The sequence below is a fragment of the Setaria viridis genome, chromosome 5 (assembly GCF_005286985.2).
Source record: "Setaria viridis chromosome 5, Setaria_viridis_v4.0, whole genome shotgun sequence".
NCBI lineage: Eukaryota > Viridiplantae > Streptophyta > Magnoliopsida > Poales > Poaceae > Setaria > Setaria viridis.
This window is the reverse complement of record NC_048267.2, coordinates 36,388,272-36,404,111: the sequence shown is the minus strand read 5'-3', so window position 1 is coordinate 36,404,111 and position 15,840 is coordinate 36,388,272. Positions and strand designations below refer to the sequence as shown.

Genomic DNA, 15,840 nt, shown 5'->3' with positions numbered 1-15,840 from the left:
GGAAACCACCACCGTCTAAATATCGCGGCCGAAGTAGCCCAAACGGACTCTGGTGAGTCAGCTAGTCAACGTCAACTGGCAACCGCTCCCGTGCTCGGCAACTCGGACCAGCGTACCTTGCACCGCACCCGGTTCCCGGGCCTGCGCCGAGCCTGACTGGAGGGCCGACCCGCCGAGTTCCCCACCCATTCCCCTCGCCGAGATTCCCAGCCCACCAGTGCTAAAAAGAGGTAGGGTTTCCGATTCCTTCCGCGCGGTTCAGTGCCCACCCCCGCGTGCAGCTTAGGCGAACCCCCTCCGCCTCCGCTCCTCCCACCGCGCTCTCTGTCTATCTGCGACCGCGCTTCGCCCGCCGCCGCCGCCATGGGGAGGGGAAAGTTCAAGGGAAAGCCCACCGGCCGCCGCAACTTCTCCACCCCCGAGGAGATCGGTAACGACGCGTCGCCGCCCCCGTCCCCCTTTCCGTTTCGTTCGTCCGGTTTGTAAGTGGAATTTGATTTCATGTCTGGAGCTCGCCACGAGGCGACTGCTTGATCTGATGTTTCCGGCGCGAGGTGGTTTCTGGCCGGCCTTGCGTGGTCGCGCGGAATTCGAACCCTACGGGGTAGCTTGTCGCGACTGAGATTCCTGCTTTTAGTCGGCGCCGCGGGGTTACCATATAGTGATTGGATTATATGGTGTCCCGGGTCGTTGGAGGAAGGGGGATTCGCTGATCTAGTTGTTCGATTTAGAAGCTCAGTCACCTGTTTGCACGATCCGTTTGGTTTGGGTACATATTCGGCTTTTCATAGGTTTGGTTGCTTTCTTCATCCAATGATGCAGTAGGACAACATGATGCTATTCTGTTATTAATTTCCTCGCACCTTTTATTTTGCCATCACTGTCAGAGATCTTCACGTAAAAGTGTTTCTGTGAAGTTTAAACGCAGTGAGAAATCGAAGGCACGCTGTATCTGGCCTCGGACAAAGGGTCTTTAGAGGCTGGGTCCAGGAAGAAATGCTACAATTAACCTCTTACCATGCTTTTTTATTATTTCCTACTTGAGCATCCGGATGGCTGCATCCTGTGGATATCCTGCTAAAATTGACTTGGTTCTGATAACCTTTCTTTCAAATAATTGCAGCTAGTGGTACTTCAGGTCGCCCACGCACCTTTAAGAAGGTCTGTACAACTCATTCGATTAGAGTCGTCCACGTGATCAGTATACTTTTATCCCCTCTGACCCTTTTGCACTCCAACGAGTCAAAATGGATTTGTTCATCACTTCTTTTAGTATTAAGCACAGCTAACCCCATTGGATATTTCTGCAATTGAGTTTTGGCAATCATATTGTTCCAAAGTTTTAGCTCTTCTTTATTTATAATTCTAATGATGTTGTAGCACAACTTAGCTACTGCATTAGCACAATCTAATGCATATGTAAATATAAAACCACAACGAAAATTGGTTCCATTCATTATTTGTTGAATTGCTGGAAATGCCAATGACTCTGGAGTGTGCATATAGATGATTCATGATCTATGTCAATAAACATTAGTTAAAACTGTGCCACTGACATCCATATCACCGCAAAAGTTTCCTCAGCTTAGGGTACCATCAATTAAAAAAAGAGAAGCCATTTATTTGGACAATACCTAAGGGGGTGTTTGGTTCCTTGAGCTAAAGTTTAGTCCATGTCACATCGAATATTCGGAGGCTAATTAGGAGAACTAAATATGAGTTAATTATAAAACTAATTACACATGGAGGCTAAACGGCGAGACGAATCTATTAAGGCTAATTAATCCATCATTAGCAAATGGTTACTGTAGCAGCACATTGTCAAATCATGGACTAATTAGGCTTAATAGATTCGTCTTGCCGTTTAGCCTCCATCTGTGCAATGGGTTTTGTAAATAGTCTATGATTAATACTCCTAATTAGTATCTAAATATTCGATGTGACAGGGGCTAAAGTTTAGGGGGAGGAACCAAACGGGGCCTAAGCCACAAATTTGATTGAGCAGCTTTTAAGTTCTTATTGTAACCATTGTTTTTAAGGCATTGCCTAGGCGACAAGGCGGTGGTGGCTCGCCTTGCCTAAGGTGTCGCCTAGGTGATAAGGCGGTGGTGGCTCGCCTCGCCTCGCCTTAACGCTTTAAAAACCATGATTGTAACAATTGATTTGTATTGAAAATCAAATAGAAGGAGGAGGAGGAAGAGGAGGAAGAGGAAGAAAGAGAAGAATCTGAGGAGGAAGAATCTGAAGACGAGTCTGATGACAAGCCTGTAAGGACTTCCCAATCCAGCTAGTTTATACTCCTGCGCGTGCTTCATTGTGTAATGATTTGACATGCTATCAATTCCCAGAAACATAAAGGTACTGAAGGTATTATTCAGATTGAAAATCCAAACTTGGTGAAAGCAAGAAATATAAAGGCCAAGGAAGTTGATGTAAGTTGGTGGCTACTGGTGGCATCTTTCGTTTTTCTAATATTCGTATTTCCATCCTGTTATAGGAGACTAATCAGATGATTTGTGTTAATGCTAGTACCATGAGTTGCCTGTTTTTTCTTCCCTCTGTTATCGTGTCTATATTGCTATTGAAATAAATCCTTGTTAATTGTTATTATTTTTAATCATGCATAATCTAGGAGGAACATCTCATGTTATCTAGCTGTCTATGAAATTCATCATTATACCATGAGATGTGATGTTGTACTTCTGGATTTGACTTCCACAATTGTGTTACCATGTCTAGGTCATTGTCGCAGGCAGTTGTTTTGTGCCTGCTGTAGCCATAGTCTATTTATTGAATCCTTTTTGTCTATATGCCAGCTAACTAAGGTTGCATTTTGTGCAGCTTGGAAAGACAACTGAACTCTCAAGGCGCGAAAGGTGAACTACCATATTTGGCTAAATGAGGAATTTTCTTATTTTGTCTTAATAAGTTCATGAAATTTTGATGCTTATTGTTTGTTTTTTGTGTTTTATTCATTCCTTCCCATTATCATTTGGCATGAGGAAAACTGCTAATTCAAGCCTGTGGGTAGCACAGAAATAAAATACGCAACGGATAAGCAGATAGGTGTTACAGGATGAAGGCTTTTTGCTTTTGTGCCAGATTGTTAGATAATGAGGATACATGCTCATGAATTGCTGGAGATTATTTAATAGTCTTATTTTATTTTACTGCACTACCTTGATGTTCACTTCTCTTGGGGTAGGACATTCTTGATGCTAATATTTAATGGCTTAATGAAAAATGGCAGTGATGTTGGGTGGGAGGACCTCAATATTTGTAAACTTCTTTTGCTATGAAACGTTTTAGGTCTGTGACTCTGTTTACATGTTATCATGTTTGTTTTATAGAGAGGAGCTTGAGAAACAAAAAGCTCATGAACGTTATATGAAGCTTCAGGAGCAAGGAAAGACAGAACAAGCACGGAAGGATTTAGGTGCTTATTCTATGTTATGCTTGCCATTTCTTTCTTCTAGGTCTTTTTTTCCTTGGATGTACTTAAGTATTTCTATCATACACAAGGCCACAACCTGTAATATTGGCTTCTGGAGGTATCATGACAATTTTCATTTCATTTTATGGAAACATGCATTGCAATGAAGTAGTCTGATGCTAGTGCAATCATGCAATAATCTTACCTTCTCTTCTCTTCAGCACAGGCTATTAAGATCTTACTTTAGTCTTAGCATTTAAGAATTGCAAGTCTACCTTATTAAATCGCTGCGTTTCTGCTGTAGTTTTTAGGTTCCATGCTAACTTCATTGCTGACTTTCCACCCAAAATTTAACTTATGAACTAATGTAGTTGCCTCTTGAATGTTCTTCACTTGTGGAATATGATTCTTATCTTTTCTTGTACCCAACATCGTAGAAGCTGAGATGCATGCGCCATTTAATGCTGGCTTTGCTATTGTGAGTCCAGCTCTCCAGAGTTTTTAGCTGATAGAAAATCATCTAAGATGCATGGAATACCATTAAAGTTTATTGTTACTTGTCAGCTTGTGTTACTACTGAGACACTGCTCCTGAACTTCCAACAGCCATAAGGCCCATAACCTTTATAATTCGTGAATGCAGAACGTCTTGCTTTAATAAGACAGCAAAGGGCAGATGCTGCAAAGAAACGCGAAGAGGAGAAAGCTGGTAGGTCTATTGCTATTTGTATCTCCATGATCTTAAATTTTCTTTTGACTCGATTGATCGCAAATATAGCATTTTGATGCCTTAGTTACACCATACTTGAGCTCAACAAAATGTTTGTTTTCTCTGCTTGCCTAAAAGCAAAATTTCTCATTTTGTTTGTTGGGGTTGCACTGAATTTTATTTTATTCGTGGCAGCCAAGGAGCAGAGGAAGTCCGAAGCGCGGAAGTAACTGCAATAATTATGGACCACGAAGGCATGAGCTGCGTTGATTGGATATTTATTTCCAATGCATCTGTTATCTTTTAAACTCGATCTCTATTCCCATAAAATATGTATTTACAGCAGTAACGTAGTCTTGTGGTCATGGCATGCTGTAAACTTGAGCTTGGCAAAATTGAAATGTAGTAAGATCAGCTTGTGTGAAATTTGCCCTTTGTTTTTCCTGACGAGTCGATGCTAGGATGCTGGAGCAGCTAATCTGTTGTTAGATGACTCCGTTCTCCCTGTGAGTCACCCGAAACTAAAAGGTTTAGTTGAAGTAGGTGTCGTTCTGCCGCGTAGACGGGACTGGTTAGATGTTAGCATGAGCAATATCCCTGATCCTGGGCCTCGTTTTTGAAGTTCATGCATCGAAAATTCGAACTTCGAAACCAAAGCGAGAGCATGCGGCTGGTCTCTGCGTGCGTGCGTGCGTTTAAGCCACCCGCCGACATCTTAGCAGCGGCAGCAGCCCCCTGAAACGTGCTCTTCACAGTAAAGGCTTTCTCTTGCAATGTACTCCGTGAAGATACAGATTAAATGGTCAAATATTTTTGTGCAGATACAGATTAAAGCCACACGCCAATTAAGCATGTGAAGAATTTCTACGGTTCGAAAACCACAGTAAATGCTTTCATGACACTGCACGTTGGCTTCAGACCTTTGGCGCACCTCTAGATAGTGGAATGGTCACTAACACAGAGCATCACGACCATCTGCATGTTGTATTGGTCAATGCTTCAGTAAGTGTGTGTTTGGTTCCAAGGACGGGACGGGATGGGACGGTCCCAATTTTAGAGGTGTTTGGATGGGAGTCACGTGAGATGGGGCCATTCCCTTATAGGAATATTTCTCTAATATGCGGGACAACCCCGTCCCTCCAAATCGAGCAGACGGGATCATCCCGATTCGACGCTGTGGCTCTCCGTTACGTGTGAGCGAGCAGGTGCTGGAGAAAGTCAAGAGCGAGGCGACCACCAGCAGGACAAGCGGCGGGGGTGAGCTCGAGCAGCCATGGGAGCCCCGAGGGGATGAGCGGCAGGCGACGCGGTCACCCGCGAGCGAGCAGGTGCTGGAGAAAGGCGAGAACAGGGAAACCACTAGCAGGGATGAGCGGTGGGGGGTGAGCTCAAGCAGCCATGGGAGCCTAAGGGGATGAGCGGCGAGCTCAGGCGTCCGCTGCGCCGCCGGCAGGGTGAGCGGGAGCTCCAACGCAGGTCATGGAACGACAAGATCCGATGCGGGCGATGGGGATGGGTCCTCAGGCGGGGCGACCGAGGTCCGAAGTAGGTGGGGGCGGGGTTCCCTGGCAGCACGGCAAAGGGCTGAAGCTCCATGAGCGACACACTGCGTGGTCCCTAGGCGGCGCAGCTGGTGCCCCGAGCTGGCAGGGCGACCTCCCGGCGCGTCGCGGCCGGGGGCCAGTGCTGGCGGAGCGAGCTCCCCTGGCAGGCCGCCATCACACCGAGGAAGAAGATGTACTTGTTAGAATAACATGTGGGGCCTGCTGATGGTAGCTATTAGAAGCTGAAAACAGTACTCATCCCAAAGACCTCCAACCAAACAAAAAATGGTGACGAACCTGTCCTCTCAACCAAACACGAGTCGGGACGATCCCATCTCAAAAACCTAGGACAGGACTAACCCATCCCATCTCGTCTCCAAACCAAACACACACTAAGTCAATAACAAAGTTAGTTACAAATTTATTTGTTTCCTTGCATTTCTCACCAACACATGCTAATAAAAATGTCAACAAAAGCTGCCAGTTCAAACAAAACACCGGCCTGCCATTTTTCCGTTTCTTGCTTCTAAAGAATACTATACCCTTCAGAGATATATCTCAGGGTGTTTCAAAATTCGCCATTAAAAAGGCAATAATATATATAAATATATAACCACCTTACACCAGGGATCCTAGCTCGCTTAGTTTGTCTGAAGCAGTAAGCCAGTAGCTTCTATCTTAGGCTTATTCTGTTATACCTGTGTAAAGCCTCAATGAAACTGCCGGCAAGGTCAGTGATCTGGTGAAGAATTCTGGTTGCACTTCAACATTGAACACCAAACCTATACATAATATGATTTGCATCCTTTTGGATGATAACTAAACAGTAGCAATGGCAGTGTTTGATGTAATTTGGTCACCGAAGCTTTAATCCATGGGCTTGTTTTTCATCATCTTACGCTTTGTGGAATCCAAGTACTTCTTCCGAAGCCGTATGACCTTGGGAGTAACCTGATGAGGCTCAAATGTCAATATAAAGCAGCTTAAAACTAAATGCCAGTTGCTTCAGGAACAAAACTGTAAGAGAAGTTGGAAAATTAAATCCGGTAAGCGAACTCATTTCTTCAATAAAAGGCTAGGAGTATTACTCCAGCAAGTTAGATTTCCTCTTTGGACTAACCTGAAATTTGAAGGAATCTCCAAGACTAGCAAACATATTGCAGAGGTTACTTATATTATAAAAAAAACCATTATCCAACAAAGGTCACATCTTATAGGGCTGAGTATTGTAAAATGCATGACAGAGCTTATTGACTATTTTCTTTGTTTAGTACTGACTATTGTAAAATGCATGTAACTGTAACACGATTGCATGCCTCTGCATACTCATTCCACTATCTGATAAAGGTAATGTTGCATCCTATCTGGCTGTGAGATCTCCGTTTGGAACAGCCGCAGAGAAATAATACTGCATTCTATCCTAGGCTGCAGCCTGCAGGATCTCCATTTGGTTTAGAGGTTTTATTGTCCCACAAGTATCAAAAATATGTTTTGGCAATAGCCACTATACTATCTTTCAAAAACCATCATTACCAGGAGGACATCCAACTTCTGATCTATAGACAAGAGAACCCCCAGAAAAGAAGAATAGGAATACAACTTGGCGGTTGTAGAAGAATGCAATGTTCATGTCCATTTGTTCCATTCCTCACACAAATAGAATCAAAAGCAGAAATTTTAACAGGATTATTTGTTTGAAGAAGAATTAAGAGCACAATACTTGCCTCAATAAGCTCATCTGCAGCAACATATCCAATTGCCTCTTCCAAAGTCATCTGCATGGTTCAAAAACTTTCTTTTCAGATTTTGTGATAGCTAGGAACTCTTTTAGAGGATGCCAGAAAAAAGGACAATGCTATACAATTCACCAAACAAGTAAAAACACCAAACATAATTTTTTGTCCGTTCTCATCAGATCTCAACCCCGAATGGGTGTGGACCTAATATCATATGGTAAGAATGGGTCATAGCACATGGCTAATCTATTCACAGTGGACAATTAGCTTAGCCGACAGGTCTTGCAGTATTGTTTCCGTTGCAGAAAAGAAGAAATGCAAACTCAAGATATCTCCATAAAAGAGAAAAAAAGAATGTACCAATCGAGGTGGAGTTAGCCGAACATTTTCATCCTTTCCAGGGGCTCGGATGTTCGTAAGTTCTTTAGTTCTCACAGGATTCACCTGCCAAAGCGACATTGATTTAAAGTACAGAAAGAGAAAAAAAAGTCATGATAAACAATTGATGATCTTACGTACCTCAAGATCACTGTCACGTGAGTGCTCACCAACTATCATGCCTTCATATGCCTTTCAAATAGGAGGAACAAAGAGGGATTAGTAAACTTATTAATCCAAGATGGTAGCTCTCAAATAAATGGAGTAATGTAGTTACCTCCATTCCAGGAGATACAAAGAGGATTCCACGAGCTTCTAAACTCATAAGTGCATGTGAAGTGATCAGTCCCTTACCAACGGATATCTATACATGAACATAGAGAAATTTGAGTCAGAGTTGAAAAGTACATAGTGATATTGAAATTAGTCCTATTTATAATCAGTAGAGCCCATTTTTGTTATGGTGTGCTAAATTCTTGGCTAAAGGGAGTGTCTCTTTAAGTTTCTATAAAAACAGATTTAAGAAGCTATGTAGACATGTTTGGCAAAAAGAGGACATGAGTCAATAGAGAACTATGAAGCTGAGGGGAATGAACTTACCAGTACTCCTTTTCTAACACTGCCTAGTGCACCTCTGTATTTAGCATACGCTGCAATCACAGGTCAAATAATCATGAATGTCTATTTAGTCCTCGAGAGTCGATAATCAAGACTGCAATAATTAGTAAGATACAGTTCGCTCATGCAAACAAACTAATGTGATATGATTCGGCTACACATTACAGAAAGCATAAATGAACTCAAATTGATTCAAATGAATGGGCTAAAAGGCACCCTGTCAGTGTAGCTCATCTTCTCTAATGTCACTACTCACAACACAACCCATGCATGTTAAACTGCCTATGTAAAACAAACTTCAATTGACATCTAGCTATTGATAAACAGAGCAAAATGATTTCAATTAAAAAAAACTCGACCTGTGGGGGGTAAGACAGCCCCCGAGCATTTTGCTAAGAAGAGAAGACCTTCTCACGCAGGTTGAGAAAACCCCCGAACCCCTGCCCCACCCTTACACAGCAGCATCATAGCCCATGTGAGACGACCAACGACCGGGGCCGGGCCTTAGACCTGTGCTTTGGCGTGGTGGCAGACGAGGGGATTTTTGTACCCCAGCCTGAAAATTCGCTCCCACGGGGAGTCGAACCTAGGTCCTGAGGAGTGCTACTGGTATCAATTTAAAATTAGGCACCTTGTGGCAACTGGTAACAATCACAATCCATAAATACTTTAGTTTAGCATGTTTTAGTTACATGTATTCCCTCTTTCAGAAATCAAACAAAAGAACCAAATTTACAGTAAAAGCTAAAAGAAACCTGACCGCAAAGTTTCAATGATATTGATGTTCAACTTATAATATCCTTTGGCTTTGGGTTCATCATTTCAGAGCTTATGTGTAACCTTTGACTTACGGTGTTTCAAAGAACATCTATGCTAAGCACTCACAGATAATTAAAACCTGCAGTGAGTAAATGGGCAGGCCAGTTTATAGTTTGCCTCCATATTTGGACGAAAACAACTCAATTTTTGGCAATAGCACATAGATCAGTAACAGACTTGAATGTGATCAAGCACTGAATTGAATGATCAATAGAAATATAGCATCATACCCTGGAAAGCACGGTGCATAAATCCAGTTCCGCGTGTAAAGCTGCTGAAAATTCCTTTAACACCCACCAAACCCCTGCATCCCATAACAGATCATTTGGTATTACGGAAAACAAAAGTGGTCAATACTCTACAAAAGGCAAAATAAACACCAGAATCACAAACTGGTTAGGTTTAAAAACGAAACATGACAAAGTTATTTATTTATGATATCGTGACATTCAAGTTGCCTATAGGCAACAAATCCTATTGGGAACATGGAGAAAGGCATCATACAAGCAATGAATGGCTTGGGCTCCCAGTATAAAAGTGTTAGTAAATTCTACTAGGAACATGCGGCATTCTACAAATAGAAGCGTGAATGACTTGGGCTAGCAGTATAAAAGCGCACGGTGAATTACAACTACAGAAGCATTTATTAGTAAAAATGGTCAGTTAAAAATCTGGCGCGGCATGCTTTTCAAGGTTACATGATGTAACCAGTCATTAGCATAAAATACCAACCACTGACCTAGATGGACAGGTCATAAAGATCCGAGTTCTTCCAGTTGTCCCAGGAACTGGGCCCATGTCAAGTATTTCACCCTTCCTGTGTGTAAGGGTTTCCAAGACGAAACCCACATGCTCTTCATCCACCTACAATATCTCATTGGTATTCAAATTAGGGTGAGAAGGAAACAAAGACAAATTAGCTCGCTCAACCATAGATTCCTGATTTATACCTCAACAGTTACTTCTTCAATAGGCTCCAACCTTTCTCCACGCTCTGTTTTATACCTATTTCAAAAAGGAGGGGGGGGGGATGAATAAGTTAATTGCTCGCACATGGCGTTGCATGCCTTAGAAAGGAAATTTTAAGAAAAGAAATGTGGTGTAGAAATAGATATGTAGCTAGATATACTTTACAATTACGTGGAAAATCGTAACTCACATCACTTTTGGGGGTGAGACTGAAAGCTCAAATCCCTCACGCCGCATGTTTTCAATTAATATTCCTGGAAGACACACAGGTCATCATTGATATTCTTGACTACACATTAATTGAAGTACGAGGAACTTCCAAATGGTTAACTGAAATTCAGTCACGCAATATCAATCAAAAGAATAGGTAAGATTTCATCAACAATGCCGACCTAACTGAAGTTCTCCTCTTCCTTGAACTTCATAAGATTCTGATAATGGTCCAGGAAGAACATTAATTGCCAAGTTTGTTTCTGCCTCTGCCATCAGGCGGTTACCAATTTTTGCTCCAGTTAGCTGCAAAATTATAGTAAGTAAAGCCAAATCAGCAGCTACTTTTATGTTCCTTTAATGAATACAATTTTTATACTTATAGATTTAGAAATTGCACTAGAATGTCATCCTACAAATTAAATTAAGTTCAGTCGGTCAGTCCAGTCCATCTGTCCATGTTTAGCTAGTGTTGAGCGACACACGGAGCTGGTCTATAGCTCTTGTTGTACTTATCCCCTTTAACCAAATGAGGCTGATCACTAGAGTTCTGTTTAGCGGAATGACAACAAGAAGCATAGTTAAGCCCGACTTAGGGCCTACTTGGTTTAGTGCCAATTTTTGCCCAGCCAAAATCTGGGCATTCCAAAATTAGGGTAAGAAATTTAGGTACTCACTTAGTTTAGTGCCAATGTATGGCAACCAATACTTTCCACCCTTGTGAGTTTCAAGAAGTTTCTAGTGTCTTGCCTTAGTTTTGGCTATAAACATTGGCATGCCAAATTTTGGTAATGAACCAATTGATAGCCAAAATTTCTAGGCATGCCATGGTTTTGGTTGGGCAAAAATTGGAACCCAACCAATCAGGCCCTTAATTTCCAAATTGATGGCAGAAAGTGGTCAGAAGTTTAAAGAAGGGCTAAAGTTTGCTTACGTCAGACAACAGGAATACATGCAAACAAACTTTATAATCACTCAAGTATAGGGGACACTGCAAAAAATAACCTTGCTGCAAAAATAACCTAGCACCAAAACTTGGATTTAGTCCTCCAAAGCTAGTGTGTTAGCTCCTTACTCTTACCTAACAATTTAGAATACGAGCAAACTCCACAGAATGATTTAGGGACTTGACGAGTTTGTAAAAACACAACTACAACAACAAAGCCGTTTAGTCCCAAGCAAAATGGGGTAAGCAAGAGATTAAACCCAATTACAGTGATATAAGATTAAAAATTAGACATATTTTAACATGCAAATTTACCAGACAAACTTCAAATGTACCCTGACCAATCTAGATTGTTGTTCAGAATCCAGCATACAAGACTTTGACATCAAGAACTTGATTTTGCAAAAAAATAGGATACACTATGATCATTCTGTAACAACTAACAACTTCAGGGAATCCAATTTAATCATGGATCAGATATTAAATTCCCAGCATCATCCATGTCTCATCCATATAAAGTTATTTGTTACTTACATGGGTGCCATCACGACCAGCCAATGGTGAATCATTCACACCGAACGTCATAGATATTGTGGGAGGATCCAACTCAATTGTAGGCAGAGCAGTCATTACCTAAAAATAGCAACCACTTAGTATTAGTGAATTTGAGGCAACTGACAAGGATAAGTAACCTCAAGACATAGTTCTACCTCTGAATTTGACACAGTATGTCCAATTGCTGGAGCAGCCAATCCAGCCATTGAAATTATATCACCAGCTCCTGCAGTCTCTACTGTTACCATACTCGTGCCTTTCTTTTTCATGAGTTTGATAACCTAATTTATTTAATATAATTTGAAAGTCAATGAGGCTTTTGAGTTGATAATTAACGCATACTGAGGAGAAAATAATTTGATCAGAAATTAAAAGGAAAAAGTCCACAAAGTTCTCGCAAACCTTTCCATCTTCGATCTTCTGAACTCCATCATCTGTGCTGCGAAGACCATGCACTTTGTCACCAACACGGACAACTCCAGATCTTACTCTCCCAGTGAGTATTCGTCCTAGATAAAAATCACGTTCCATCATGGAAACCTGTAAAAGAAAATAAATTGCAAAATAAATCTATTACATCATGCATAACTGAGGATGAAATCGAAGAATGAGAAAGAAATTGCAAAAACGCCCTCATCTCAAGCAAAATAAAGTTTCAGTATACTAACCAACATTTGGAATGGGGCCTCAAGATCAGCTTTTGGTGAAGGAATGTGTTGTATAATGGAATCGAGCAACGAAGACATATTCTTTGCATTATCAGGGGGGCTCTTGGTGAAAGTTAAGGAAGCCCACCCTTCTTTTGCTGATGCATAAAGAACTGGGAAATCTAGCTGTTCTTCTGCAAAATCCAAACAAAATATGGTCACAAAAAAAAAAGAATGGACTTCAATGGAACCAAATTGAAAAGCAGGACGGCACCTGTAGCTCCAAGGTTTGCAAAAAGATCAAAAACCAAGCTCTCTACCTCATTGCAGGTTTCTTCTGAAACTGTAGAGCATAAAAGAGTTACAACAAACCTGAAGTACCAAGAACTTATAGATGGCAACACTATTGAATAGCACAGTTTCATCTGATTTAAAGCAAGTCTATATATTGCATAAAGTTCAGTTCCCAAATAAATTTTCTAACAGAAATTTAGAAGATTCAACCAAAACCATTTCTAAAGAAAGAGCCTGATTAACATAGATGGATTTAACATAAGAAATTGATGGTTTACTGATATTGCCAAAAGAACCTGATTTTCTAGTGACTCCTTTTGAGTAAAAATCATAAGGCATCTACATTGTACTTGTCTTTCCCTTGCTTTATTTAAATTAAGCTAACATGCAAATATTTTTACTTCAGATGCCATGTAGTCTGTATTTACTCGTATTATTGTAACTAAGTAGATGGACATGCTCACCTTAAGAATCTTATCAATTACAGTTTACTTGATCAAACTTAATTAGAATGATGAACACCAAAATAGTTTCTCTGTAAAAAACTATCTCGTTGTATCTTTAACCCTGATCCGTTGCACTTAGAAAAAATAATTTTAAAATCTGATATTGAGCAGACCTGAAGGCCTATCAACCTTGTTGAGGAGGAGAATTGGGCGCAAGCCATACTTCAAAGCCTTTGAAAGCACAAACTTAGTTTGTGCCAAAGGCCCCTCTCCAGCATCAACAACCAAGACAGCACCTTCCACCATTCCAACAACCCGTTCAACCTGCAAAAAAAAAGAGCGGCAATAATTGTATTATATTTCACACCAAAGATATCAGATCCAAACCATAGAAAATGACATGGGGAATGCATACCTCACCACCAAAATCAGCGTGACCAGGTGTATCAACCATGTTGAGCTCATTTTCCTTCCAAGAAACAGAAGTGACCTAAAAATAGCTAAAATCAGCAAGCAGTGCTACTTAAGATGTCGTGCGGCGTGATCTATATGGCAAGAAGCATGCCAGCCTTTGCAAATACAACAATACTCCACTACAGCAATCAATGCAAATACAACAATATTTCACTTAAGAAACAAGGGTAATGCTAATCAGAGCAGATCATCAGTGCCTGATTTCCACATGATCTGTCCGAGCCAAATATTTCGAAACCCAGACTATGAAGATATGTTAGTTCAAATCAAAGGATAGTGAAATAGTGTAGGTTTGGTATAAACATCAAAACTAACTTGGCATGCAAGACATTACATTAGATAGCTGACATGTCAAGCCTGTATCACATCAACAGGATTGATTGTTGCTACATCTTATAAGACCCCATACAAAAGATATGCAATGTTTTTGTAGTCTGATTTTCATTTCGCTCACTTCAATTTAATGGGAACTACTGAAACACAGTTATCCTATTTTTCCTAAGAAGTGCTTGACCTGATTCTTTGCTTCCGATTTACTAGACAAATAAAATGAAAGTACCGCATAATGGTTGTTAATTAAACTCCTCAACCGCATATGGAAGAATGTTCTAATGAAAGAATTAAACTCTTCAACCCCATAATTAAGTGGCATCGCAATCAAGGAGCAGTTAGTATGTTCTAATCTATATACAGCCAAATGGTACATAATACCTTATTACTATTTTAATTATGAGGCCCTTGTAACTGTTAGTTGCACAAAGTTGATGACACTGCCATTTCCACTCTGACAAGCATGGTAATTAAGCCCGAACTTATGCAAAAGAAAATTAACAAGACTGTTGTGTTAACGTGTTAACAGGAGATATCAGATGTGAAGTATCAGTATCGGAGCAGTGAACCAGAAACGACCTACACAAAAATATTTTACATGCCAAGTGTAGTATTTTTTTTTCTAGTAGCAAGCTTAACAATTCTTCATGCAACATGGAAACACCAACTTGTCATTCTTGATGCTAGCACGTGGATTGATGTCATATTGGGTTTTAAATTTGCTGCCAGAAGGCAAGTAGCCTAACAAAAAAAATAGATGTACGTATCATAGGAAAATTCCAATCCGTTCCAATCAAATTATCTGAGGAAAAAAGTGAGTTTAAGTGTTCAATGAAATGATTCATGAGAATGCAGGTGATTATGAACAAGCAAATTAGGCCGAATGTTACTTATGCTACTTCCAGCTGTCATGGAAATGGGCACGAGGTATGTGCAAATTGACACATATGAACCACATGAGTCATCAAGCACAATACACACTCCGGAATAGTCATTGAACCAGTCATGACATACTAGCATCCATCCTCGGACCAATTCAAAATCACCAATCAATAAACACAATGAAGTCAAGCAAACTTCGATGCGTCACTCAGAATTATGGGACACAGAAGCCAAAATTGGTGATGGCCTCTGAAGTCTGAACTGGATCTCATTTACTTCTACCAAGTTTATGTTAAGACCCTTGTTGTCATGCGCGCAACTTGTCCAGCGAATGGTGGTAAGATAAGAATCCCAAGCTCCAGCCTCACTAACCATGCGAGTAACCACGAGTCTAAGAGCTGTGTTACTTACCTTGGAGGCAATGGTGATGCCGCGCTCGCGCTCGAGGCTGATGGAATCCATGGCGCGCTCGTGGGGGATATCAGCACCGCACTGCCGCAGGAGCCGGTCCATGAGCGTCGTCTTCCCGTGGTCGACATGGGCTATGACCGCCACGTTACGGATGCGGGACGGGTTCATGACGCCGCTTGGGGTCAAAGCAGGCGAGGCAGCGGTAGACGCCGCCGCGGAGGAGTAGAGCCGGCGCAGGAGGGATGACCCCAGCGCCGATGGGGACGAAGCATGGGAGAGAGAGTGGGTGTGTGCCCGGCTCGCCGACGAGCGGAGACCGCGGAGCAGGAGGGCTGCCGCCATCTCGTTCGCGGCGGCGGCGGAGGCGGCGGGGAAGGGTGGATCCTGATATTTTTGCGCGGTCGGGAGCGGAAAGCCCACCAGCGCAGCAGCTCGAGGGT

General features: G+C 41.6%; 2 protein-coding genes across 2 annotated transcripts; one reads left to right on the top strand and one right to left on the bottom strand.

Moving 5' to 3' along the window:
• Positions 1-241: 241 nt before the first annotated feature.
• Positions 242-4,567, top strand: LOC117857796 (uncharacterized). The gene is made up of 8 exons (XM_034740656.2): positions 242-430; positions 1,124-1,161; positions 2,184-2,267; positions 2,349-2,432; positions 2,842-2,876; positions 3,351-3,436; positions 4,076-4,141; positions 4,337-4,567. The coding sequence occupies exons 1-8, from the start codon at positions 364-366 to the stop codon at positions 4,369-4,371; spliced, it is 495 nt and encodes a 164-aa protein (XP_034596547.1). The 5' UTR covers positions 242-363; the 3' UTR covers positions 4,372-4,567.
• A 1,519-nt stretch (positions 4,568-6,086) lies between these two features.
• Positions 6,087-15,819, bottom strand: LOC117857793 (uncharacterized). Its single transcript, XM_034740652.2, has 19 exons — positions 15,401-15,819; positions 13,719-13,793; positions 13,477-13,627; positions 12,838-12,906; positions 12,585-12,757; positions 12,319-12,456; positions 12,072-12,197; positions 11,896-11,994; positions 10,598-10,721; positions 10,396-10,459; positions 10,187-10,241; positions 9,976-10,100; positions 9,467-9,540; positions 8,400-8,449; positions 8,077-8,163; positions 7,941-7,991; positions 7,782-7,865; positions 7,410-7,460; positions 6,087-6,636 (listed from the first exon to the last, which is right to left on the bottom strand). Exons 1-19 carry the CDS (start codon positions 15,740-15,742, stop codon positions 6,553-6,555), a joined length of 2,022 nt encoding a protein of 673 aa, XP_034596543.1. The 5' UTR covers positions 15,743-15,819; the 3' UTR covers positions 6,087-6,552.
• Between the last annotated feature and the right edge of the window lie 21 nt (positions 15,820-15,840).

What these genes read in the sequence shown, in the direction of transcription:
- LOC117857796 (XM_034740656.2), top strand. Translation starts at nt 364, where the DNA reads ATGGGGAGGGGAAAGTTCAAGGGAAAGCCCACCGGCCGCCGCAACTTC. An exon ending in TAAAGGCCAAGGAAGTTGAT is followed by an intron (nt 2,433 to 2,841) that starts GTAAGTTGGTGG and finishes CATTTTGTGCAG; the next exon opens with CTTGGAAAGACAACTGAACT. An exon ending in GAACTCTCAAGGCGCGAAAG is followed by an intron (nt 2,877 to 3,350) that starts GTGAACTACCAT and finishes TTTGTTTTATAG; the next exon opens with AGAGGAGCTTGAGAAACAAA.
- LOC117857793 (XM_034740652.2), bottom strand. Translation starts at nt 15,742, where the DNA reads ATGGCGGCAGCCCTCCTGCTCCGCGGTCTCCGCTCGTCGGCGAGCCGG. An exon ending in CACGTGACAGTGATCTTGAG is followed by an intron (nt 7,866 to 7,940) that starts GTACGTAAGATC and finishes TCGCTTTGGCAG; the next exon opens with GTGAATCCTGTGAGAACTAA. An exon ending in CTGCAGATGAGCTTATTGAG is followed by an intron (nt 6,637 to 7,409) that starts GCAAGTATTGTG and finishes GAGCCTCATCAG; the next exon opens with GTTACTCCCAAGGTCATACG.